The sequence below is a fragment of the Hypanus sabinus genome, assembly GCF_030144855.1.
Source record: "Hypanus sabinus isolate sHypSab1 chromosome X2 unlocalized genomic scaffold, sHypSab1.hap1 SUPER_X2_unloc_3, whole genome shotgun sequence".
Classification (NCBI taxonomy): Eukaryota; Metazoa; Chordata; class Chondrichthyes; order Myliobatiformes; family Dasyatidae; genus Hypanus; species Hypanus sabinus.
Genome location: NW_026779001.1, coordinates 992,927 through 1,019,052, shown reverse-complemented (window position 1 = coordinate 1,019,052; position 26,126 = coordinate 992,927). Strand labels below are relative to the sequence as shown.

The 26,126-nt window shown below is 50.2% G+C and overlaps 1 protein-coding gene across 3 annotated transcripts in view; it reads left to right on the top strand.

The window, feature by feature from the left end:
* Nucleotides 1-25,436, top strand: part of LOC132385860 (gastrula zinc finger protein XlCGF8.2DB-like) — a 306,382-nt gene extending 280,946 nt beyond the window's left edge. For all 3 annotated transcript variants that reach the window (XM_059958088.1, XM_059958087.1, XM_059958090.1), the window contains one exon: nucleotides 21,743-25,436. In XM_059958088.1, coding sequence (XP_059814071.1) covers nucleotides 22,403-23,290 — 888 coding nt within the window. In that variant the 5' untranslated portion in view covers nucleotides 21,743-22,402 and the 3' untranslated portion in view covers nucleotides 23,291-25,436. The remainder of the gene's footprint in view (nucleotides 1-21,742) is intronic.
* The last annotated feature ends 690 nt before the right edge of the window (nucleotides 25,437-26,126 follow it).

Below are 26,126 nucleotides of genomic sequence, written 5' to 3'. Positions count from 1 at the left end.
CGCTGGCAGTGCATTCCACGTACCTACCGAACAGTGATTGAAAAGACCCTAATTGTATCCACCTTTAACACCGTCGCTGGCAGTGCATTCCACGTACCTATCGAGCAGTGTCTGAAAAGACCCTGATTGTACCCACCTTTACCACCGTCGCTGGCAGTGCATTCCACGTACCTACCGAACAGTGTCTGAAAAGACCCAGATTGTACCCACCTTTACCATCGTCGCTGGCAGTGCATTCCACGTACCTACCGAACAGTGATTGAAAAGACCCTGATTGTACCCACCTTTACCACCGTCGTTGGCAGTGCATTCCACGTAACTATTGAGCAGTGTCTGAAAAGACCCTGATTGTACCCACCTTTACCATAGTCTCTGGCACTGCATTCCACGTACCTACTGAACAGTGTCTGAAAAGACCCTGATTGCATCCACCTTTACCACCGTCGCTGGCAGTGCAGTCCACGTTCCTACCGAACAGTGATTGAAAAGACCCTGATTGTACCCACCTTTACCACCGTCGTTGGCAGTGCATTCCACGTAACTATTGAGCAGTGTCTGAAAAGACCCTGATTGTACCCACCTTTACCATAGTCTCTGGCACTGCATTCCACGTACCTACTGAACAGTGTCTGAAAAGACCCTGATTGCATCCACCTTTACCACCGTCGCTGGCAGTGCAGTCCACGTTCCTACCGAACAGTGTCTGAAAAGACCCTGATTGTTCCCACCTTTACCACCGTCGCTGGCAGTGCATTCCACGTACCTACCGAACAGTGTCTGAAAAGACCCTGACTGTATCCACCTTTACCACCGTCGCTGGCAGTGCATTCCACGTACCTACCTAACAGTGTCTGAAAAGACCCTGATTGTATCCACGTTTACCACCGTCGCTGATCGTTCATTCCATGTACCTACCGAACAGTGTCTGAAAAGACCCTGATTGTATCCACGTTTACCACCGTCGCTGGCAGTGCACTCCATGTACCTACCGAACAGTCTCTGAAAAGACCCTGATTGTATCCGCCTTTACCACCGTCGCTGGCAGTGCATTCCACGTACCTACCGAACAGTGTCTGAAAAGACCCTGATTGTATCCACCTTTAACACCGTCGCTGGCAGCGCATTCCACGTACCTACCGAATCGTTTCTGAAAAGACCCTGATTGTATCCACCTTTAACACCGTCGCTGGCAGTGCATTCCACGTACCTACCGAATCGTTTCTGAAAAGACCCTGATTGTATTCACCTTTAACACCGTCGCTGGTAGTGCATTCCACGTACCTACCGAACACTGTCTGAAAAGACGCTGATTGTACCCACCTTTACCACCGTTGCTGTCAGTGCATTCCACGTACCTACCGAACAGTGATTGAAAAGACCCTAATTGTATCCACCTTTAATACCGTCGCTGGCAGTGCATTCCATGTACCGAACAGTGTCTGAAAAGACCCTGATTGTATTCACCTTTACCACCGTCGCTGGCAGTGCATTCCACGTACCTACCGAACAGTGTCTGAAAAGACTCTGATTGTACCCACCTTTACCACCGTCGCTGCCAGTGCATTCCACGTAACTACCGAACAGTGTCTGAAAAGACCCTGATTGTACCCACCTTTACCACCGTCGCTGGCAGTGCATTCCACGTACCTACCGAACAGTGTCTGAAAAGACCCTGATTGTACCCACCTTTACCACCGTCGCTGGCAGTGCATTCCACGTACCTACCGAACAGTGTCTGAACAGACCCTGTTTGCATCCACCTTTAACACCGTCGCTGACCGTGCATTCCATGTACCTACCGAACAGTGTCTGAAAAGACCTTGATTGTACCCACCTTTACCACCGTCGCTGGCAGTGCACTCCATGTACCTACCGAACAGTCTCTGAAAAGACCCTGATTGTATCCGCCTTTACCACCGTCGCTGGCAGTGCATTCCACGTACCTACCGAACAGTGTCTGAAAAGACCCTGATTGTATCCACCTTTAACACCGTCGCTGGCAGCGCATTCCACGTACCTACCGAATCGTTTCTGAAAAGACCCTGATTGTATCCACCTTTAACACCGTCGCTGGCAGTGCATTCCACGTACCTACCGAATCGTTTCTGAAAAGACCCTGATTGTATTCACCTTTAACACCGTCGCTGGTAGTGCATTCCACGTACCTACCGAACACTGTCTGAAAAGACGCTGATTGTACCCACCTTTACCACCGTTGCTGTCAGTGCATTCCACGTACCTACCGAACAGTGATTGAAAAGACCCTAATTGTATCCACCTTTAATACCGTCGCTGGCAGTGCATTCCATGTACCGAACAGTGTCTGAAAAGACCCTGATTGTATTCACCTTTACCACCGTCGCTGGCAGTGCATTCCACGTACCTACCGAACAGTGTCTGAAAAGACCCTGATTGTACCCACCTTTACCACCGTCGCTGCCAGTGCATTCCACGTAACTACCGAACAGTGTCTGAAAAGACCCTGATTGTACCCACCTTTACCACCGTCGCTGGCAGTGCATTCCACGTACCTACCGAACAGTGTCTGAAAAGACCCTGATTGTACCCACCTTTACCACCGTCGCTGGCAGTGCATTCCACGTACCTACCGAACAGTGTCTGAAAAGACCCTGATTGTACCCACCTTTACCACCGTCGCTGGCAGTGCATTCCACGTATCTACCGAACAGTGTCTGAAAAGACCCAGATTGTACCCACCTTTACCACCGTCGCTGGCAGTGCATTCCACGTACCTACCGAACAGTGATTGAAAAGACCCTGATTGTACCCACCTTTACCACCGTCGCTGGCAGTGCATTCCACGTACCTGTCGAGCAGTGTCTGAAAAGACCCTGATTGTACCCACCTTTACCATAGTCGCTGGCAGTGCAGTCCACGTTCCTACCGAACAGGGCCTGAAAAGACCCTGATTGTATCCACGTTTACCACCGTCGCTGACCGTTCATTCCATGTACCTACCGAACAGTGTCTGAAAAGACCCTGATTGTATCCACGTTTACCACCGTCGCTGGCAGTGCATTCCACGTCCCTACCAAACAGTGTCTGAAAAGACCCTGATTGTACCCACCTTTACCACCGTCGCTGGCAGTGCATTCCACGTCCCTACCAAACAGTGTCTCAAAAGACCCTGATTGTACCCACCTTTACACCGTTGCTGGCAGTGCATTCCACGTACCTACCGAACAGTGTCTGAACAGACCCTGTTTGCATCCACCTTTAACACCGTCGCTGACCGTGCATTCCACGTACCTACCTAACAGTGTCTGAAAAGACCCTGATTGTATCCACGTTTACCACCGTCGCTGGCAGTGCATTCCATGTACCTACCGAACAGTGTCTGAAAAGACCTTGATTGTACCCACCTTTACCACCGTCGCTGACCGTTCATTCCATGTACCTACCGAACAGTGTCTGAAAAGACCCTGATTGTACCCACCTTTACCACCGTCGCTGGCAGTGCAGTCCACGTACCTACCGAACAGTGTCTGAAAAGACCCTGATTGTATCCACCTTTAACACCGTCGCTGTCAGTGCATTCCACGTACCTACCGAACAGTGTCTGAAAAGACCCTGATTGTATCCACCTTTAACACCGTCGCTGGCAGCGCATTCCACGTACCTACCGAATCGTTTCTGAAAAGACCCTGATTGTATTCACCTTTAACACCGTCGCTGGTAGTGCATTCCACGTACCTACCGAACACTGTCTGAAAAGACGCTGATTGTACCCACCTTTACCACCGTCGCTGGCAGTGCATTCCACGTACCTACCGAACAGTGATTGAAAAGACCCTAATTGTATCCACCTTTAACACCGTCGCTGGCAGTGCATTCCACGTACCTATCGAGCAGTGTCTGAAAAGACCCTGATTGTACCCACCTTTACCACCATCGCTGTCAGTGCATTCCACGTACCTACCGAACAGTGTCGGAAAAGACCCTGATTGTACCCACCTTTACCATAGTCGCTGGCAGTGCATTCCACGTACCTACCGAACAGTGTCTGAAAAGACCCTGATTGCATCCACCTTTACCACCGTCGCTGGCAGTGCAGTCCACGTTCCTACCGAACAGTGTCTGAGAAGACCCTGATTGTATCCACCTTTACCACCGTCGCTGGCAGTGCATTCCACGTACCGATCGAACAGTGTCTGAAAAGACCCTGATTGTACCCACCTTTACCACCGTCGCTGGCAGTGCATTCCACGTACCTACCGAACAGTGTCTGAAAAGACCCAGATTGTACCCACCTTTACCATCGTCGCTGGCAGTGCATTCCACGTACCTACCGAACAGTGATTGAAAAGACCCTGATTGTACCCACCTTTACCACCGTCGTTGGCAGTGCATTCCACGTAACTATTGAGCAGTGTCTGAAAAGACCCTGATTGTACCCACCTTTACCATAGTCTCTGGCACTGCATTCCACGTACCTACTGAACAGTGTCTGAAAAGACCCTGATTGCATCCACCTTTACCACCGTCGCTGGCAGTGCAGTCCACGTTCCTACCGAACAGTGTCTGAAAAGACCCTGATTGTTCCCACCTTTACCACCGTCGCTGGCAGTGCATTCCACGTACCTACCGAACAGTGTCTGAAAAGACCCTGACTGTATCCACCTTTACCACCGTCGCTGGCAGTGCATTCCACGTACCTACCTAACAGTGTCTGAAAAGACCCTGATTGTATCCACGTTTACCACCGTCGCTGACCGTTCATTCCATGTACCTACCGAACAGTGTCTGAAAAGACCCTGATTGTATCCACGTTTACCACCGTCGCTGGCAGTGCATTCCACGTACCTACCGAACAGTGTCTGAACAGACCCTGTTTGCATCCACCTTTAACACCGTCGCTGACCGTGCATTCCATGTACCTACCGAACAGTGTCTGAAAAGACCTTGATTGTACCCACCTTTACCACCGTCGCTGGCAGTGCACTCCATGTACCTACCGAACAGTCTCTGAAAAGACCCTGATTGTATCCGCCTTTACCACCGTCGCTGGCAGTGCATTCCACGTACCTACCGAACAGTGTCTGAAAAGACCCTGATTGTATCCACCTTTAACACCGTCGCTGGCAGCGCATTCCACGTACCTACCGAATCGTTTCTGAAAAGACCCTGATTGTATCCACCTTTAACACCGTCGCTGGCAGTGCATTCCACGTACCTACCGAATCGTTTCTGAAAAGACCCTGATTGTATTCACCTTTAACACCGTCGCTGGTAGTGCATTCCACGTACCTACCGAACACTGTCTGAAAAGACGCTGATTGTACCCACCTTTACCACCGTTGCTGTCAGTGCATTCCACGTACCTACCGAACAGTGATTGAAAAGACCCTAATTGTATCCACCTTTAATACCGTCGCTGGCAGTGCATTCCATGTACCGAACAGTGTCTGAAAAGACCCTGATTGTATTCACCTTTACCACCGTCGCTGGCAGTGCATTCCACGTACCTACCGAACAGTGTCTGAAAAGACCCTGATTGTACCCACCTTTACCACCGTCGCTGCCAGTGCATTCCACGTAACTACCGAACAGTGTCTGAAAAGACCCTGATTGTACCCACCTTTACCACCGTCGCTGGCAGTGCATTCCACGTACCTACCGAACAGTGTCTGAAAAGACCCTGATTGTACCCACCTTTACCACCGTCGCTGGCAGTGCATTCCACGTACCTACCGAACAGTGTCTGAAAAGACCCTGATTGTACCCACCTTTACCACCGTCGCTGGCAGTGCATTCCACGTATCTACCGAACAGTGTCTGAAAAGACCCAGATTGTACCCACCTTTACCACCGTCGCTGGCAGTGCATTCCACGTACCTACCGAACAGTGATTGAAAAGTCCCTGATTGTACCCACCTTTACCACCGTCGCTGGCAGTGCATTCCACGTACCTATCGAGCAGTGTCTGAAAAGACCCTGATTGTACCCACCTTTACCATAGTCGCTGGCAGTGCAGTCCACGTTCCTACCGAACAGGGCCTGAAAAGACCCTGATTGTATCCACGTTTACCACCGTCGCTGACCGTTCATTCCATGTACCTACCGAACAGTGTCTGAAAAGACCCTGATTGTATCCACGTTTACCACCGTCGCTGGCAGTGCATTCCACGTCCCTACCAAACAGTGTCTGAAAAGACCCTGATTGTACCCACCTTTACCACCGTCGCTGGCAGTGCATTCCACGTCCCTACCAAACAGTGTCTGAAAAGACCCTGATTGTACCCACCTTTACACCGTTGCTGGCAGTGCATTCCACGTACCTACCGAACGGTGTCTGAACAGACCCTGTTTGCATCCACCTTTAACACCGTCGCTGACCGTGCATTCCACGTACCTACCTAACAGTGTCTGAAAAGACCCTGATTGTATCCACGTTTACCACCGTCGCTGGCAGTGCATTCCATGTACCTACCGAACAGTGTCTGAAAAGACCTTGATTGTACCCACCTTTACCACCGTCGCTGACCGTTCATTCCATGTACCTACCGAACAGTGTCTGAAAAGACCCTGATTGTACCCACCTTTACCACCGTCGCTGGCAGTGCAGTCCACGTACCTACCGAACAGTGTCTGAAAAGACCCTGATTGTATCCACCTTTAACACCGTCGCTGTCAGTGCATTCCACGTACCTACCGAACAGTGTCTGAAAAGACCCTGATTGTATCCACCTTTAACACCGTCGCTGGCAGCGCATTCCACGTACCTACCGAATCGTTTCTGAAAAGACCCTGATTGTATTCACCTTTACCACCGTCGCTGGCAGTGCATTCCACGTACCTACCGAACAGTGATTGAAAAGACCCTAATTGTATCCACCTTTAACACCGTCGCTGGCAGTGCATTCCACGTACCTATCGAGCAGTGTCTGAAAAGACCCTGATTGTACCCACCTTTACCACCATCGCTGTCAGTGCATTCCACGTACCTACCGAACAGTGTCGGAAAAGACCCTGATTGTACCCACCTTTACCATAGTCGCTGGCAGTGCATTCCACGTACCTACCGAACAGTGTCTGAAAAGACCCTGATTGCATCCACCTTTACCACCGTCGCTGGCAGTGCAGTCCACGTTCCTACCGAACAGTGTCTGAGAAGACCCTGATTGTTCCCACCTTTACCACCATCGCTGGCAGTGCATTCCACGTACCTACCGAACAGTGTCTGAAAAGACCCTGATTGTATCCACGTATACCACCGTCGCTGGCAGTGCATTCCACGTACCTTCCTAACAGTGTCTGAAAAGACCCTGATTGTATCCACGTTTACCACCGTCGCTGACCGTTCATTCCATGTACCTACCGAACAGTGTCTGAAAAGACCCTGATTGTATCCACGTTTACCACCATCGCTGGCAGTGCATTCCACGTACCTACCGAACAGTGTCTGAACAGACCCTGATTGCATCCACCTTTACTACCGTCGCTGTCAGTGCATTCCACGTACCTACCGAACAGTGTCTGAAAAGACCCTGATTGTACCCACCTTTACCACCGTCGCTGTCAGTGCATTCCACGTACCTACCGAACAGTGATTGAAAAGACCCTAATTGTATCCACCTTTAACACCGTCGCTGTCAGTGCATTCCACGTACCTACCGAACAGTGTCTGAAAAGACCCTGATTGCATCCACCTTTACCACCGTCGCTGGCAGTGCATTCCACGTACCTACCGAACAGTGTCTGAAAAGACCCTGATTGTATCCACCTTTACCACCGTCGCTGAACGTTCATTCCATGTACCTACCGAACAGTGTCTGAAAAGACCCTGATTGTATCCACGTTTACCACCGTCGCTGGCAGTGCATTCCACGTACCTACCGAACAGTGTCTGAAAAGACCCTGATTGCATCCACCTTTAACACCGTCGCTGACCGTGCATTCCATGTACCTACCGAACAGTGTCTGAAAAGACCCTGATTGTATCCGCCTTTACCACCGTCGTTGGCAGTGCATTCCACGTACCTACCGAACAGTGTCTGAAAAGACCCTGATTGTACCCACCTTTACCACCTTCGCTGACAGTGCATTCCATGTACCTACCGAACAGTGTCTGAAAAGACCCTGATTTTATCCACCTTTACCACCGTCGCTGGCACTGCATTCCACGTACCTACCGAACAGTGTCTGAAAACACCCTGATTGTAACCACCTTTACCACCGTCGCTGGCAGTGCATTCCACGTACCTAGCAAACAGTGTCTGAAAAGACCCTGATTGTACCCACCTTTACACCTTCGCTGGCAGTGCATTCCTTGTCCCTACTGAACCGTGTCTGAAAAGACCCTGATTGTACCCACCTTTACCACCGTCGCTGGCAGTGCATTCCACGTCCCTACTGAACCGTGTCTGAAAAGACCCTGATTGTACCCACCTTTAACACCGTCGCTGGCAGTGCACTCCATGTACCTACCGAACAGTCTCTGAAAAGACCCTGATTGTATCCGCCTTTACCACCGTCGCTGGCAGTGCATTCCACGTACCGATCGAACAGTGTCTGAAAAGACCCTGATTGTACCCACCTTTAACACCGTCGCTGGCAGCGCATTCCACGTACCTACCGAATCGTTTCTGAAAAGACCCTGATTGTATCCACCTTTACCACCGTCGCTGGCAGTGCATTCCACGTACCTACCGAACCGTGTCTGAAAAGACCCTGATTGTATCCACCTTTACCACCGTCGCTGGCAGTGCATTCCACGTACCTACCGAACAGTGTCTGAAAAGACCCTGATTATACCCACCTTTACCACCGTCGCTGGCAGTGCATTCCACGTACCTACCGAACAGTGTCTGAAAAGACCCTGATTATACCCACTTTTACCACCGTCGCTGGCAGTGTAGTCCATGTACCTACCGAACAGTGTCTGAAAAGACCCTGATTGTATCCACCTTTAACACCGTCGCTGGCAGTGCATTCCACGTACCTACCGAACACTGTCTGAAAAGACGCTGATTGTACCCACCTTTACCACCGTCGCTGTCAGTGCATTCCACGTACCTACCGAACAGTGTCTGAAAAGTCCCTGATTGTACCCACCTTTAACACCGTCGCTGGCAGTGCATTCCACGTACCTACCGAGCAGTGTCTGAAAAGACCCTGATTGTACCCACCTTTACCATAGTCGCTGGCACTGCATTCCACGTACCTACCGAACAGTGTCTGAAAAGACCCTGATTATACCCACTTTTACCACCGTCGCTGGCAGTGCAGTCCACGTACCTACCGAACAGTGTCTGAAAAGACCCTGATTGTATCCACCTTTACCACCGTCGCTGGCAGTGCATTCCACGTACCTACCGAACAGTGTCTGAAAAGACCCTGATTATACCCACCTTTACCACCGTCGCTGGCAGTGTATTCCACGTACCTACCGAACAGTGTCTGAAATGACCCTGATTGTATCCAACTTTACCACCGTCGCTGGCAGTGTATTCCACGTACCTACCGAACAGTGTCTGAAAAGACCCTGATTGTATCCACCTTCACCACCGTCGCTGGCAGTGCAGTCCGTGTACCTACCTAACAGATTCTGAAAAAACCCTGATTCTACCCACCTTTACCACCGTCGCTGGCAGTGCATTCCACGTCCCTTCCGAACAGTGTCTGAAAAGACCCTGATTGTACCCACCTTTACCACCGTCGCTGTCAGTGCATTCCACGTACCTACCGAACAGTGTCTGAAAAGACCCTGATTGTACCCACCTTTACCACCGTCGCTGGCAGTGCATTCCACGTACCTACCGAACAGTGTCTGAAAAGACCCTGATTGTACCCACCGTTACCACCGTCGCTGTCAGTGCATTCCACGTACCTACCGAACAGTGTCTGAAAAGTCCCTGATTGTATCCACCTTTAACACCGTCGCTGGCAGTGCATTCCACGTACCTACCGAACAGTGTCTGAAAAGTCCCTGATTGTACCCACCTTTACCACCGTCGCTGGCAGTGCATTCCACGTACCTAGCAAACAGTGTCTGAAAAGACCCTGATTGTACCCACCTTTACCACCGTCGCTGGCAGTGCATTCCACGTACCTAGCAAACAGTGTCTGAAAAGACCCTGATTGTACCCACCTTTACCACCGTCGCTGGCAGTGCATTCCACGTACCTAGCAAACAGTGTCTGAAAAGACCCTGATTGTACCCACCTTTACACCTTCGCTGGCAGTGCATTCCTTGTCCCTACTGAACCGTGTCTGAAAAGACCCTGATTGTACCCACCTTTACCACCGTCGCTGGCAGTGCATTCCACGTCCCTACTGAACCGTGTCTGAAAAGACCCTGATTGTACCCACCTTTACCACCGGCGCTGGTAGTGCATTCCACGTACCTACCAAACAGTGTCTGAAAAGACCCTGATTGTACCCACCTTTACCACCGGCGCTGGTAGTGCATTCCACGTACCTACCGAACAGTGTCTGAAAACACCCTGATTGTATCCAGCTTTACCACCGTCGCTGGCAGTGCATTCCACGTACCTACCTAACAGTGTCTGAAAAGACCCTGATAGTACCCTCCTTTACCACCGTCGCTGGCAGTGCATTCCAAGTACCTACCGAACAGTGTCTGAAAAGACCCTGATTGTACCCACCTTTACCACCGTCGCTGGCAGTGCATTCCACGTACCTACCGAACAGTGTCTGAAAAGACCCTGATTGTATCCACCTTTACCACCGTCGCTGGCAGTGCATTCCACGTACCTACCGAACAGTGTCTGAAAAGACCCTGATTGTACCCACCTTTACCACCGTCGCTAGCAGTGCATTCCACGTACCTACCGAACAGTGTCTGAAAAGACCCTGATTGTACCCACCTTTACCACCGTCACTGGCAGTGCAGTCCACGTACCTATCGAACAGTGTCTGAAAAGACCCTGATTGTACCCACCGTTACCACCGTCGCTGGCAGTGCATTCCACGTACCTACCGAACAGTCTCTGAAATGACCCTGATTGTACCCACCTTTACCACCGTCGCTGGCAGTGCCTTCCACGTACCTACCGAACAGTGTCTGAAAAGACCCTGACTGTATCCACCTTTACCACCGTCACTGGCAGTGCATTCCACGTACCTACCGAATAGTGTCTGAAAAGACCCTGATTGTACCCACCTTTACCACCGTCGCTGGCAGTGCATTCCACGTACCTACCGAACAGTGTCTGAAAAGACCCTGATTGTATCCACCTTTACCACCGTCGCTGGCAGTGCATTCCACGTACCTACCAAACAGTGTCTGAAAAGACCCTGATTGTACCCACCTTTACCACCGTCGCTGGCAGTGCATTCCACGTACCTACCAAACAGTGTCTGAAAAGACCCTGATTGTACCCACCTTTACACCGTCGCTGGCAGTGCAGTCATGTACCTACCGAACAGTGTCTGAAAAGACCCTGATTTTATCCACCTTTACCACCGTCGCAGGCAGTGCATTCCACGTACCTACCGAGCAGTGTCTGAAAAGACCCTGATTGTACCCACCTTTACCACCGTCGCTGGCAGTGCATTCCACGTACCTACCAAACAGTGTCTGAAAAGACCCTGATTGTACCCACCTTTACACCGTCGCTGGCAGTGCAGTCATGTACCTACCGAACAGTGTCTGAAAAGACCCTGATTTTATCCACCTTTACCACCGTCGCAGGCAGTGCATTCCACGTACCTACCGAGCAGTGTCTGAAAAGACCCTGATTGTACCCACCTTTACCACCGTCGCTGGCAGTGCATTCCACGTACCTACCGAACAGTGTCTGAAAAGACCCTGATTGTATCAACCTTTACCACCGTCGCTGGCAGTGCATTCCACGTACCTACCGAACAGTGTCTGAAAAGACCCTGATTGTACCCACCTTTACCACCTTCGCTGACAGTGCATTCCATGTACCTACCGAACAGTGTCTGAAAAGACCCTGATTTTATCCACCTTTACCACCGTCGCTGGCACTGCATTCCACGTACCTACCGAACAGTGTCTGAAAACACCCTGATTGTAACCACCTTTACCACCGTCGCTGGCAGTGCATTCCATGTACCTACCGAACAGTGTCTGAAAAGACCCTGATTGTACCCGCCTTTACCACCGTCACTGGCAGTGCATTCCACGTACCTACCGAGCAGTGTCTGAAAAGACCCTGATTGTACCCACCTTTACCACCGTCACTGGCAGTGCATTCCACGTACCTACCGAACAGTGTCTGAAAAGACCCTGATTGTACCCACCTTTACCACCGTCGCTGGCAGTGCATTCCACGTACCTACCGAGCAGTGTCTGAAAAGACCCTGATTGTACCCACCTTTACCACCGTCACTGGCAGTGCATTCCACGTACCTACCGAACAGTGTCTGAAAAGACTCTGATTGTATCCACCTTTACCACCGTCACTGGCAGTGCATTCCACGTACCTATCGAACAGTGTCTGAAAAGACCCTGATTGTACCCACCTTTACCACCGTCGCTGGCAGTGCATTCCACGTACCTACTGAACCGTGTCTGAAAAGACCCTGATTGTAACCACCTTTACCACCGTCGCTGGCAGAGCATTCCACGTACCTACCGAACAGTGTCTGAAAAGACCCTGATTGTACCCACCTTTACACCGTCGCTGGCATTGCATTCCACGTACCTACCAAACAGTGTCTGAAAAGACCCTGATTGTACCCACCTTTACACCGTCGCTGGCAGTGCATTCCATGTCCCTACTGAACCGTGTCTGAAAAGACCCTGATTGTACCCACCTTTACCACCGTCTCTGGCAGTGCATTCCACTTACCTACCGGACAGTGTCAGAAAAGACCCTGATTCTACCCACCTTTACCACCGTCGCTGGCAGTGCATTCCACGTTCCTACCGAACAGTGTCTGAAAAGACCCTGATTGTACCCACCTTTACCACCGGCGCTGGTAGTGCATTCCACGTACCTACCGAACAGTGTCTGAAAAGACCCTGATTGTACCCACCTTTACCACCGTCGCTCGCAGTGCATTCCACGTACCTACCTAACAGTGTCTGAAAAGACCCTGATTGTATCCACCTTTACCACCGTCGCTGACCGTTCATTCCATGTACCTACCGAACAGTGTCTGAAAAGACCCTGATTGTACCCACCTTTACCACCGTCGCTCGCAGTGCATTCCACGTACCTACCTAACAGTGTCTGAAAAGACCCTGATTGTACCCACCTTTAACACCGTCGCTGACCGTGCATTCCATGTACCTACCGAACAGTGTCTGAAAAGACCTTGATTGTACCCACCTTTACCACCGTCGCTGGCAGCGCATTCCATGTACCTACCGAATCGTTTCTGAAAAGACCCTGATTGTATCCACCTTTAACACCGTCGCTGGCAGCGCATTCCATGTACCTACCGAATCGTTTCTGAAAAGACCCTGATTGTATCCAGCTTTACCACCGTCGCTGGTAGTGCATTCCACGTACCTACCGAACAGTGTCTGAAAAGACCCTGATTGTACCCACCTTTACCACCGTCGCTGTCAGTGCATTCCACGTACCTACCGAACAGTGTCTGAAAAGACCCTGATTGTACCCACCTTTACCACCGTCGCTGGCAGTGCATTCCACGTACCTACCGAACAGTGATTGAAAAGACCCTAATTGTATCCACCTTTAACACCGTCGCTGGCAGTGCATTCCACGTACCTATCGAGCAGTGTCTGAAAAGACCCTGATTGTACCCACCTTTACCACCATCGCTGTCAGTGCATTCCACGTACCTACCGAACAGTGTCTGAAAAGACCCTGATTGTACCCACCTTTACCATAGTCGCTGGCAGTGCATTCCACGTACCTACCGAACAGTGATTGAAAAGACCCTGATTGTACCCACCTTTACCACCGTCGCTGGCAGTGCATTCCACGTACCTACCGAACAGTGTCTGAAAAGACCCTGATTATACCCACATTTACCACCGTCGCTGGCAGTGTATTCCACGTACCTACCGAACAGCGTCTGAGATGACCCTGATTGTATCCAACTTTACCACCGTCGCTGGCAGTGTATTCCACGTACGTACCGAACAGTGTCTGAAAAGACCCTGATTGTATCCACCTTCACCACCGTCGCTGGCAGTGCAGTCCGTGTACCTACCTAACAGATTCTGAAAAAACCCTGATTCTACCCACCTTTACCACCGTCGCTGGCAGTGCATTCCACGTACCTACCGAACAGTGTCTGAAAAGACCCTGATTGTACCCACCTTTACCACCGTCGCTGTCAGTGCATTCCACGTACCTACCGAACAGTGTCTGAAAAGACCCTGATTGTACCCACCTTTACCACCGTCGCTGTCAGTGCATTCCACGTACCTTCCGAACAGTGTCTGAAAAGTCCCTGATTGTATCCACCTTTACCACCGTCGCTGGCAGTGCATTCCACGTAACCACCGAACAGTGTCTGAAAAGACCCTGATTATACCCACCTTTACCACCGTCGCTGGCAGTGTATTCCACGTACCTACCGAACAGTGTCTGAAAATACCCTGATTGTACCCACCTTTACCACCGTCGCTGGCAGTGCATTCCACGTACGTACCGAACAGTGTCTGAAAAGACTCTGATTGTATCCACCTTCACCACCGTCGCTGGCAGTGCAGTCCGTGTACCTACCTAACAGATTCTGAAAAAACCCTGATTCTACCCACCTTTACCACCGTCGCTGGCAGTGCATTCCACGTCCCTACCGAACAGTGTCTGAAAAGACCCTGATTGTACCCACCTTTACCACCGTCGCTGTCAGTGCATTCCACGTACCTTCCGAACAGTGTCTGAAAAGTCCCTGATTGTATCCACCTTTACCACCGTCGCTGGCAGTGCATTCCACGTAACCACCGAACAGTGTCTGAAAAGACCCTGATTATACCCACCTTTACCACCGTCGCTGGCAGTGCAGTCCACGTACCTACCGAACAGTGTCTGAAAAGACCCTGATTGTATCCACCTTTACCACCGTCGCTGGCAGTGCATTCCACGTACCGATCGAACAGTGTCTGAAAAGACCCTGATTGTACCCACCTTTACCACCGTCGCTGGCAGTGCATTCCACGTACCTACCGAACAGTGTCTGAAAAGACCCAGATTGTACCCACCTTTACCATCGTCGCTGGCAGTGCATTCCACGTACCTACCGAACAGTGATTGAAAAGACCCTGATTGTACCCACCTTTACCACCGTCGCTGGCAGTGCATTCCACGTAACTATCGAGCAGTGTCTGAAAAGACCCTGATTGTACCCACCTTTACCATAGTCGCTGGCACTGCATTCCACGTACCTACTGAACAGTGTCTGAAAAGACCCTGATTGCATCCACCTTTACCACCGTCGCTGGCAGTGCAGTCCACGTTCCTACCGAACAGTGTCTGAAAAGACCCTGATTGTTCCCACCTTTACCACCGTCGCTGGCAGTGCATTCCACGTACCTACCGAACAGTGTCTGAAAAGACCCTGACTGTATCCACCTTTACCACCGTCGCTGGCAGTGCATTCCACGTACCTACCTAACAGTGTCTGAAAAGACCCTGATTGTATCCACGTTTACCACCGTCGCTGACCGTTCATTCCATGTACCTACCGAACAGTGTCTGAACAGACCCTGTTTGCATCCACCTTTAACACCGTCGCTGACCGTGCATTCCATGTACCTACCGAACGGTGTCTGAAAAGACCCTGATTGTACCCATCTTTACCACCGTCGCTGGCAGTGCATTCCACGTAACCACCGAACAGTGTCTGAAAAGACCCTGATTATACCCACCTTTACCACCGTCGCTGGCAGTGTATTCCACGTACCTACCGAACAGTGCCTGAAAATACCCTGATTGTACCCACCTTTACCACCGTCGCTGGCAGTGCATTCCACGTACCTACCGAATCGTTTCTGAAAAGACCCTGATTGTATTCACCTTTAACACCGTCGCTGGTAGTGCATTCCACGTACCTACCGAACACTGTCTGAAAAGACGCTGATTGTACCCACCTTTACCACCGTCACTGTCAGTGCATTCCACGTACCTACCGAACAGTGTCTGAAAAGACACTGATTATACCCACTTTTACCACCGTCGCTGGCAGTGCAGTCCACGTACCTACCGAACAGTGACTGAACAGACCCTGATTGTATCCACCTTTACCACCGTCGCTGGCAGTGCATTCCACGTACCGATCGAACAGTGTCTGAAAAGACCCTGATTGTACCCACCTTTACCACCGTCGCTGGCAGTGCAGTCCACGTACCTACCGAACAGTGTCTGAAAAGACCCTGATTGTACCCACCTTTACCACCGTCGCTGGCAGTGCAGTCCACGTACCTACCGAACAGTGTCTGAAAAGACCCTGATTGTATCCACCTTTACCACCGTCGCTGGCAGTGCATTCCACGTACCGATCGAACAGTGTCTGAAAAGACCCTGATTGTACCCACCTTTACCACCGTCGCTGGCAGTGCATTCCACGTACCTACCGAACAGTGTCTGAAAAGACCCAGATTGTACCCACCTTTACCATCGTCGCTGGCAGTGCATTCCACGTACCTACCGAACAGTGATTGAAAAGACCCTGATTGTACCCACCTTTACCACCGTCGCTGGCAGTGCATTCCACGTAACTATCGAGCAGTGTCTGAAAAGACCCTGATTGTACCCACCTTTACCATAGTCGCTGGCACTGCATTCCACGTACCTACTGAACAGTGTCTGAAAAGACCCTGATTGCATCCACCTTTACCACCGTCGCTGGCAGTGCAGTCCACGTTCCTACCGAACAGTGTCTGAAAAGACCCTGATTGTTCCCACCTTTACCACCGTCGCTGGCAGTGCATTCCACGTACCTACCGAACAGTGTCTGAAAAGACCCTGACTGTATCCACCTTTACCATCGTCGCTGGCAGTGCATTCCACGTACCTACCTAACAGTGTCTGAAAAGACCCTGATTGTATCCACGTTTACCACCGTCGCTGACCGTTCATTCCATGTACCTACCGAACAGTGTCTGAACAGACCCTGTTTGCATCCACCTTTAACACCGTCGCTGACCGTGCATTCCATGTACCTACCGAACGGTGTCTGAAAAGACCCTGATTGTACCCATCTTTACCACCGTCGCTGGCAGTGCATTCCACGTACCTACCGAACAGTGTCTGAACAGACCCTGTTTGCATCCACCTTTAACACCGTCGCTGACCGTGCATTCCATGTACCTACCGAACAGTGTCTGAAAAGACCTTGATTGTACCCACCTTTACCACCGTCGCTGGCAGTGCACTCCATGTACCTACCGAACAGTCTCTGAAAAGACCCTGATTGTATCCGCCTTTACCACCGTCGCTGGCAGTGCATTCCACGTACCTACCGACCAGTGTCTGAAAAGACCCTGATTGTATCCACCTTTAACACCGTCGCTGGCAGCGCATTCCACGTACCTACCGAATCGTTTCTGAAAAGACCCTGATTGTATCCACCTTTAACACCGTCGCTGGCAGTGCATTCCACGTACCTACCGAATCGTTTCTGAAAAGACCCTGATTGTATTCACCTTTAACACCGTCGCTGGTAGTGCATTCCACGTACCTACCGAACACTGTCTGAAAAGACGCTGATTGTACCCACCTTTACCACCGTTGCTGTCAGTGCATTCCACGTACCTACCGAACAGTGATTGAAAAGACCCTAATTGTATCCACCTTTAATACCGTCGCTGGCTGTGCATTCCATGTACCGAACAGTGTCTGAAAAGACCCTGATTGTATTCACCTTTACCACCGTCGCTGGCAGTGCATTCCACGTACCTACCGAACAGTGTCTGAAAAGACCCTGATTGTACCCACCTTTACCACCGTCGCTGCCAGTGCATTCCACGTAACTACCGAACAGTGTCTGAAAAGACCCTGATTGTACCCACCTTTACCACCGTCGCTGGCAGTGCATTCCACGTACCTACCGAACAGTGTCTGAAAAGACCCTGATTGTACCCACCTTTACCACCGTCGCTGGCAGTGCATTCCACGTACCTACCGAACAGTGTCTGAAAAGACCCTGATTGTACCCACCTTTACCACCGTCGCTGGCAGTGCATTCCACGTATCTACCGAACAGTGTCTGAAAAGACCCAGATTGTACCCACCTTTACCACCGTCGCTGGCAGTGCATTCCACGTACCTACCGAACAGTGATTGAAAAGACCCTGATTGTACCCACCTTTACCACCGTCGCTGGCAGTGCATTCCACGTACCTATCGAGCAGTGTCTGAAAAGACCCTGATTGTACCCACCTTTACCATAGTCGCTGGCACTGCATTCCATGTACCTACCGAACAGTGTCTGAAAAGACCCTGATTGTTCCCACCTTTACCACCGTCGCTGGCAGTGCAGTCCACGTTCCTACCGAACAGTGCCTGAAAAGACCCTGATTGTTCCCACCTTTACCACCGTCGCTGGCAGTGCATTGCACGTACCTACCGAACAGTGTCTGAAAAGACCCTGCCTGTATCCACCTTTACCACCGTCGCTGGCAGTGCATTCCACGTACCTACCTAACAGTGTCTGAAAAGACCCTAATTGTATCCACCTTTACCACCGTCGCTGGCAGTGCATTCCACGTCCCTACCAAACAGTGTCTGAAAAGACCCTGATTGTACCCACCTTTACCACCGTCGCTGGCAGTGCATTCCACGTCCCTACCAAACAGTGTCTGAAAAGACCCTGATTGTACCCACCTTTACACCGTTGCTGGCAGTGCATTCCACGTACCTACCGAACAGTGTCTGAACAGACCCTGTTTGCATCCACCTTTAACACCGTCGCTGACCGTGCATTCCACGTACCTACCTAACAGTGTCTGAAAAGACCCTGATTGTATCCACGTTTACCACCGTCGCTGGCAGTGCATTCCATGTACCTACCGAACAGTGTCTGAAAAGACCTTGATTGTACCCACCTTTACCACCGTCGCTGACCGTTCATTCCATGTACCTACCGAACAGTGTCTGAAAAGACCCTGATTGTACCCACCTTTACCACCGTCGCTGGCAGTGCAGTCCACGTACCTACCGAACAGTGTCTGAAAAGACCCTGATTGTATCCACCTTTAACACCGTCGCTGTCAGTGCATTCCACGTACCTACCGAACAGTGTCTGAAAAGACCCTGATTGTATCCACCTTTAACACCGTCGCTGGCAGCGCATTCCGCGTACCTACCGAATCGTTTCTGAAAAGACCCTGATTGTATTCACCTTTAACACCGTCGCTGGTAGTGCATTCCACGTACCTACCGAACACTGTCTGAAAAGACGCTGATTGTACCCACCTTTACCACCGTCGCTGTCAGTGCATTCCACGTACCTACCGAACAGTGATTGAAAAGACCCTAATTGTATCCACCTTTAATACCGTCGCTGGCAGTGCATTGCATGTACTGAACAGTGTCTGAAAAGACCCTGATTGTACCCACCTTTACCACCGTCGCTGGCAGTGCATTCCACGTACCTACCGAACAGTGTCTGAAAAGACCCTGATTGTACCCAGCTTTACCACCATCGCTGGCAGTGCATTCCACGTACCTACCGAACAGTGTCTGAAAAGACCCTGATTGTACCCAGCTTTACCACCATCGCTGGCAGTGCATTCCACGTACCTACCGAACAGTGTCTGAAAAGACCCTGATTGTACCCACCTTTACCACCGTCGCTGGCAGTGCATTCCACGTACCTACCGAACAGTGTCTGAAATGACCCTGATTGTACCCACCTTTACCACCGTCGCTGGCAGTGCATTCCACGTATCTACCGAACAGTGTCTGAAATGACCCTGATTGTACCCACCTTTACCACCGTCGCTGGCAGTGCATTCCACGTACCTACCGAACAGTGTCTGAAATGACCCTGATTGTACCCACCTTTACCACCGTCGCTGGCAGTGCATTCCACGTATCTACCGAACAGTGTCTGAAATGACCCTGATTGTACCCACCTTTACCACCATCGCTGGCAGTGCATTCCATGTACCTGCCACTCTCTGTGTGAAAAACTTACCTCTGGTATCCCCCTTGTACCTACTTCCAAGCACCTTAAAACTATGCCTCCTCATGTTGGCTCGTTCAGCCCTGGGAAGACACCTCTGGCTATCCACACGATCAATGCCTCTCATCATCTTATACAACTCTCTCAGGTCACCACTCATCTTCCATCACTCGTACTCACCCGTTTATTGTAAGGCATGCTGTTCAATCCAAGCAATGTTCTTGTTCATCTCCTCTGCACCCGATTTAGAGTCTCCACATTCTTCCTATAGTGAGGTGATCAGAATTAAACACAGTACTAAAAGTGGGGTCCAATGAAGGCATTATAAATCTGTAACAGTACCTCATGGCTTTTGAACTCAGTCCCATGGTTGATAAAGGCCTTCTTAAAAACTTTGTCAACCTGCACAACAGCTTTGCGTGAACTATTTATACGAACCCCACGATCTCGCTTATCCTCCAAACTGCCAAGAGTCTGATCATTAATATTGTATTCTGTCTTCAAGTTGGACCTACCAAAATGAACCCCTGGGTAGAACTCCATCTGCCAGTTCTCAGCCCAGTTCTGCATCCTGTCGATGTCACGCTCCACTGTGACAACCATTCAGACTATCCACAGCACCCCCTACATTTGTGTCATCGACAAACTTACTCACCCACCCTTCTGCTTCCTCATCAAGCTCATTTTTAAAAATCACAAAGCGGGGAGAGGAGAGGGTCCCAGAACAGATCGCTGCAGAATATCACTGGTCACCATCCTCCATGCAGAATACAAACCAGCGACAACCACCTTTTGCCTTCTGTGGACAAGCCAGTTCTGGATCCACAAAGCAGGTCTCCTTGCATCCTTCCTCGTTACTTTTTCAATGAGCCTCGTATGGGGAACCTTATCAAATGTCTTACTGAAAACCACGTACCCTACATCCAATGTACTACCTTCATCAATGTTACATCCCCAAAGAGTTCAATCAGGTTGGTAAGGCATGACCTGCCCTTGACAAAGCCATGCTGACTACCCCTAATCTGATGCTCATTACTCCTCCCGCTTAGGATCTTGTCCAACAAATTTCCCACGACTGATGCAAGACTCACTGGTCTATAATTTCCTGGGTTACCTCTACTCCCTTTCTTGAACAATCCTCGGGTGCTTCTCCCATCCCTATCGATGAGACAAAGATCATCGCCAGATGCTCAGCAATCTCCTCCCTCACTTCCCACAGTCACCTGCGGTATATCTCAACTTGAGTTGAACTGGGCAATATTATGATGGAACAAGAGCTCACATTGAGAGAAGATCTTATAGAAATATGCAAAATTATGAGAGGGATAGATAAGATAGAGGCAGGAAAGTTGTTTCCACTGGTAGGTGAGACTACAACTAGAGGACGGTTTGGGGCATTTAGGACGGAGATGAGGAGGAACTGCTTTACCTGAGGGTGGTGAATCTGTGGGTTTCTCTGCCCAATGAAGCACTGGAGGCTTCCTCAGTAAATGTATTTGAGACAAAGTTGGATAGATTTTTCCATAGTAGGGAAATTAAGGGCGATGGAGTAAAGGCAGGTTGGTGGAGATGGGCCAGATGACGTTCTCGTGTTCCGATTTCTTATGTTCTCACCACAGACTAAAATCTCACCTGAATAATTGTTCTTCACCCACTGATGTCCTTTCAATTATTCTTACAGGTCTGAAATGGCAGAACAGTTGTTCAGGGGAATCTCAACATGTCAGTTTTGCTCTCTCTGACTGGATATATAAGGAGTCACCAAATACTTGCTTTGCAAGACGAACACATCTGTTGTCGATCCTTGGAAATCAAGAAGTATCTCATCAAGAAGTGAAGTTTTCTTTTCTAACTCAGTGTTACCTGCTGGAACCAGAGTGCTGAGAAAGCACCAGCATTTGTTCACTGAAGATCAATTCTTCAATTGCAGTGAGATATCATTGTCCTTCTCTCAGTGAGGGAAGGGATTCACTCACACCCTACCCGCAGACACACCAGTGAGTTCACCGTGGGGAGAGGCCGTTCACCTGCTCTGTGTGAGGGAGGGGAACGACTCAGTCATCCAGCCTGAAAATACATCAGCAATTTCACACCACAGTGAGATGCTCCACTTGTTCTGACTGTGAGAAGCAATTCATTCTGTCGTTGATTCTAAAGATATATCTGAAAGTTCATCAGTGAGAGGACGGTATCTGGCTTAGCTGGTGAGAAGGCATTCGCACACTCAACCACATTGACACCAGTGAGTTCACACTAGGGAGAAGCCATTCACCTGCTGTGTGTGAAAGGATTCACTCAATCTTCTCAACTGAACGAACACCAGTGAATTCACACTGAGAAGATGCCGTTCACCTGCTCAGACTGTGGGAAGCAATTCACTCGCTCATCAACACTACAGAGACACCAGCGAGTCCACACTGAGGAGAAGCCATTCACTTGCTCTGAATGTGGGAAAGGATTCACTCAGTCGTCTCAACTGGAGGTGCATCGGCGAATTCACACTGGGGAGTGGCCATTCGTGTGCTCTGCATGTGGGAAGAGATTCACTTGGTCATCCAACCTTGTGAGGCACTACCGAGTTCACACTGGGGAGAAGCCGTTCACTTGCTCAGAATGTGGGAAGGGATTTGCTCGGTCATATCAAATGATTGAACATCAGCGAATTCACACTGGGGAGAAACCATTCAGCTGCTCTGAATGTGGGAGGAGATTCAAAGAGTCAGACGCACTTGTGAAACACTACCGAATTCACACTGGGGAGAAGCCATTCACGTGCTCTGAGTGTGGGAAGGGATTCACTCACTCATCAGATGTTAAAATACATCAACGAATTCACACTGGGGAGAAACCATTCATCTGCTCTGAATGTGGGAAGGGATTCACTCACTCATCCAGTCTTGTAAAGCACTGCCGAATTCACACCGGGGAGAAACCGTTCATCTGCTCAGATTGTGGGAAGGGATTCACTGACTCATCCAAACTTGTGAGGCACTGCCCAATTCACACTGGGGAGAAGCCATTCAGATGTTCTGAATGTGGGAAGGGATTCACTCGGTCAACCAGCCTTGTGAGGCACAGCCAAATTCACACTGGGGAGAAACTGTTCACCTCCTCAGATTGCGGGAAGGAATTCACTCGGTCATCAGACTTTAAAGTACATCAACAAATTCACACTGGCCACTCGCCTGTTCTGAATGTGGGAATGGATTCGCACATACATCTCAATTGAATGAACATCAGCGAGTTCACACAAGGGAGAAACTTCAACTGCTCAGACTCTGGGAAGGAGTTCACTCAGACATCTCACCTACCGACACACCAGACTGTTTTCAGCAGAGAAAGGACGTCGACCTGCTCAGACTGTCGGAAGGCATTCACACACTGATCTACACTGCAGAGACAGTGACGGGTTCACACTGTGGGGAGGGTGGTCACCTGCTCAGACTGTCGGAAGGCATTCACACACTGATCCACACTGCAGAGACAGTGACGGGTTCACACTGTGGGGAGGGTGGTCACCTGCTCAGACTGTCGGAAGGCATTCACACACTGATCCACACTGCAGAGACAGTAGTGGGTTCACACTGTGGGGAGGGTGGTCACCTGCTCAGACTGTGGGAAGGCATTCACACACTGATCCACACTGCAGAGACAGTGACGGGTTCACACTGTGGGGAGGGTGGTCACCTGCTCAGACTGTGGGAAGGCATTCACACACTGGTCCACACTGCAGAGACAGTGACGGGTTCACACTGTCGTGAGGGTGGTCACCTGCTCAGACTGTGGGAAGGCATTCACACACTGGTCCACACTGCAGAGACAGAGGTGGGTTCACACCGTGGGGAGGGTGGTCACCTGCTCAGACTGTGGGAAGGCATTCACACACTGATCCACACTGCAGAGACAGAGGTGGGTTCACACCGTGGGGAGGGTGGTCACCTACTCTGAATGTGTGATGGGTTTCAGTCTGTCACTCATCCTTGTGTCGCCCTACCGAGCTTTGATCCATCGTGAATTGGAGAGATCAGAAGCTTGAGAGGACGTAATTCACTCAGGTTCACCAATGGAGTATTAAAGGCAATGGTTCAGGGCAGGTTATTTTTGAGCTTTCAGCAGTGACCAATCAGCATCAGGTCAGGCAGGAGCAAGTAGAGTGGCCAGTGTCAGAGTGGGCAGAGTCAGAGAGGAGACTTTGAGGCTTTATCTCTTTGAGGTTTCAGTGAGGAAAGCATCCAATCAGAGAAGGTAAAATCATGATGGAACTAAAATTTTTATCTTAACATTTGCTCAGTTAGAACAGTAGAGATGCCAGGCGGGATAGTGGAAAGCTCCTTTGCGGGATGTGTCCCTGATAACCACACCTGTGAGAAGGGCATCCAGCTTCAACTCCGAACAATCTACATTACGGAGCTGGAACTGGATTAACTCCAGATCATTCGGGAGGCTGAAGGGGTGAGAGGTAGGACATATAGAGAGGTAGTTGAACCCAAGGTGCACATGCACAGGAAATTGGGTGACAGGAAGGGGAAAAGGGGGAAACAGCGAGTGCAGTTTACCTCTGTGTCCATCCCCCTGAACAACACAGGTATCACTTTAGATTCTGTCAGGGATGGTGGGATGACCTGGCAAAGGAAAGTCACAGCAACAGGGTCTCGTCTGGCTCTGAGACTGAGAAGGGAAGGGTGGAGACGAGGTGAGCTGTGGTCAGAGGTGATTCAGCAGCTCGGAACCGACTGGATGTTCTGTGGGTGAGAATGAGATTCCAGGATGACATGTTGCCTCCTGTGTGCTCGGGTCTGTGATATCTCCGGTCGACTGCTCAGCATTTCCCAGGAGGGTGAACAGTGAAGGTCGTGGTCCATGTGGGTAACAACGATATAGGGTGGTCAAGTAACGAGCTTCTCAAAGGCAGTTCAGGGAGTGTGCTGCTAAATTAAATGGCTGCTCGTCCAGGGCTGTGACCTCAGGACTGCCATCTGTGCCACGGGCCAGGAAGAGGAAAAATAAACTGTTTAACACGTGACTGAGGAGTTGGTGCAGGAGGGAGTGTATAAGATTTCTGGATCTTCTGAGCTGGTGAAAATTGCTGTGTGCAGAGGAGTGTGAGTGTGTTGGGGGAAAGTGCACATTGCTGATGGTGTGTGACTGGGCAGGCAGGTCTCTCACACACACAAAGACATGCAGTGGAGTGGGAGGGAGTGGAGTGAGAAAGGAAAAGGGGAATGAGGGGGATGGAGTTAGGACTCCTTCACTAATTCCCAGACTCACCCACCCCTCCACCTCTGGAATTGGTCCCATTCCCTACCCAGGCTGGGAGTGAGCAATGAGTTGCCTTGTCAAGAAGAAAAGGAATTAATTGTTTGATAGCATTTTGTTCACACAGTTTGATAATAAATTTATGTTGAACTTGAACAATGATACGTATTGTTTGTAAAACATGTACTGATGAGAAATGGCCTCAGTGAAGGTCCGAGAGTGGAAAACGAACCGGTGTTCAGCCCCACTGCTCCGTGCCAGACAAGAACCTCTATCGGAGTCTGTCCCATCTCTCTGTCCTTGACACGTCTCACTCTAAAGTTTCTTCCTTCTGTACCTGTCCCATTGTCTGTTATTTTCCTTCTCAACCCCATTCTCCTGCCTTCCCCCATGACCTTTGACACCCTTACTAATCAAGTACTGATCAAATTCTGTTTAAACCTGATAACTTGGCCTCCGAGCCGTCCATGGCAATGAATTCCACAGCTCCCTCATCTCTCCAAATGCATGCTGTCTGGGCTTAGACATTTTGACACGGACGGTTAAAAATGGTGGCTATCTACTCTCTCTATCCCTCTCTTATTCTGATCAAGTTCTCTCAGGTCACCCTGAGCTGCCTCCACACCAGAGAAAACAGCCCAAGTTTGTCCGAACTCTCCTTCCACAGCAGTTCATGCCTCTAATCCAGACACATCCTGGTGAACCTCTTCATTGCTGTCCTAAACACCAGCGGCGTAACGGGCTTTAAGTAAGTAAATGGTGGGTTGCTGATTAATAAGGCTGTTGAAGGTGAAGGGTAGAGAGCAGCA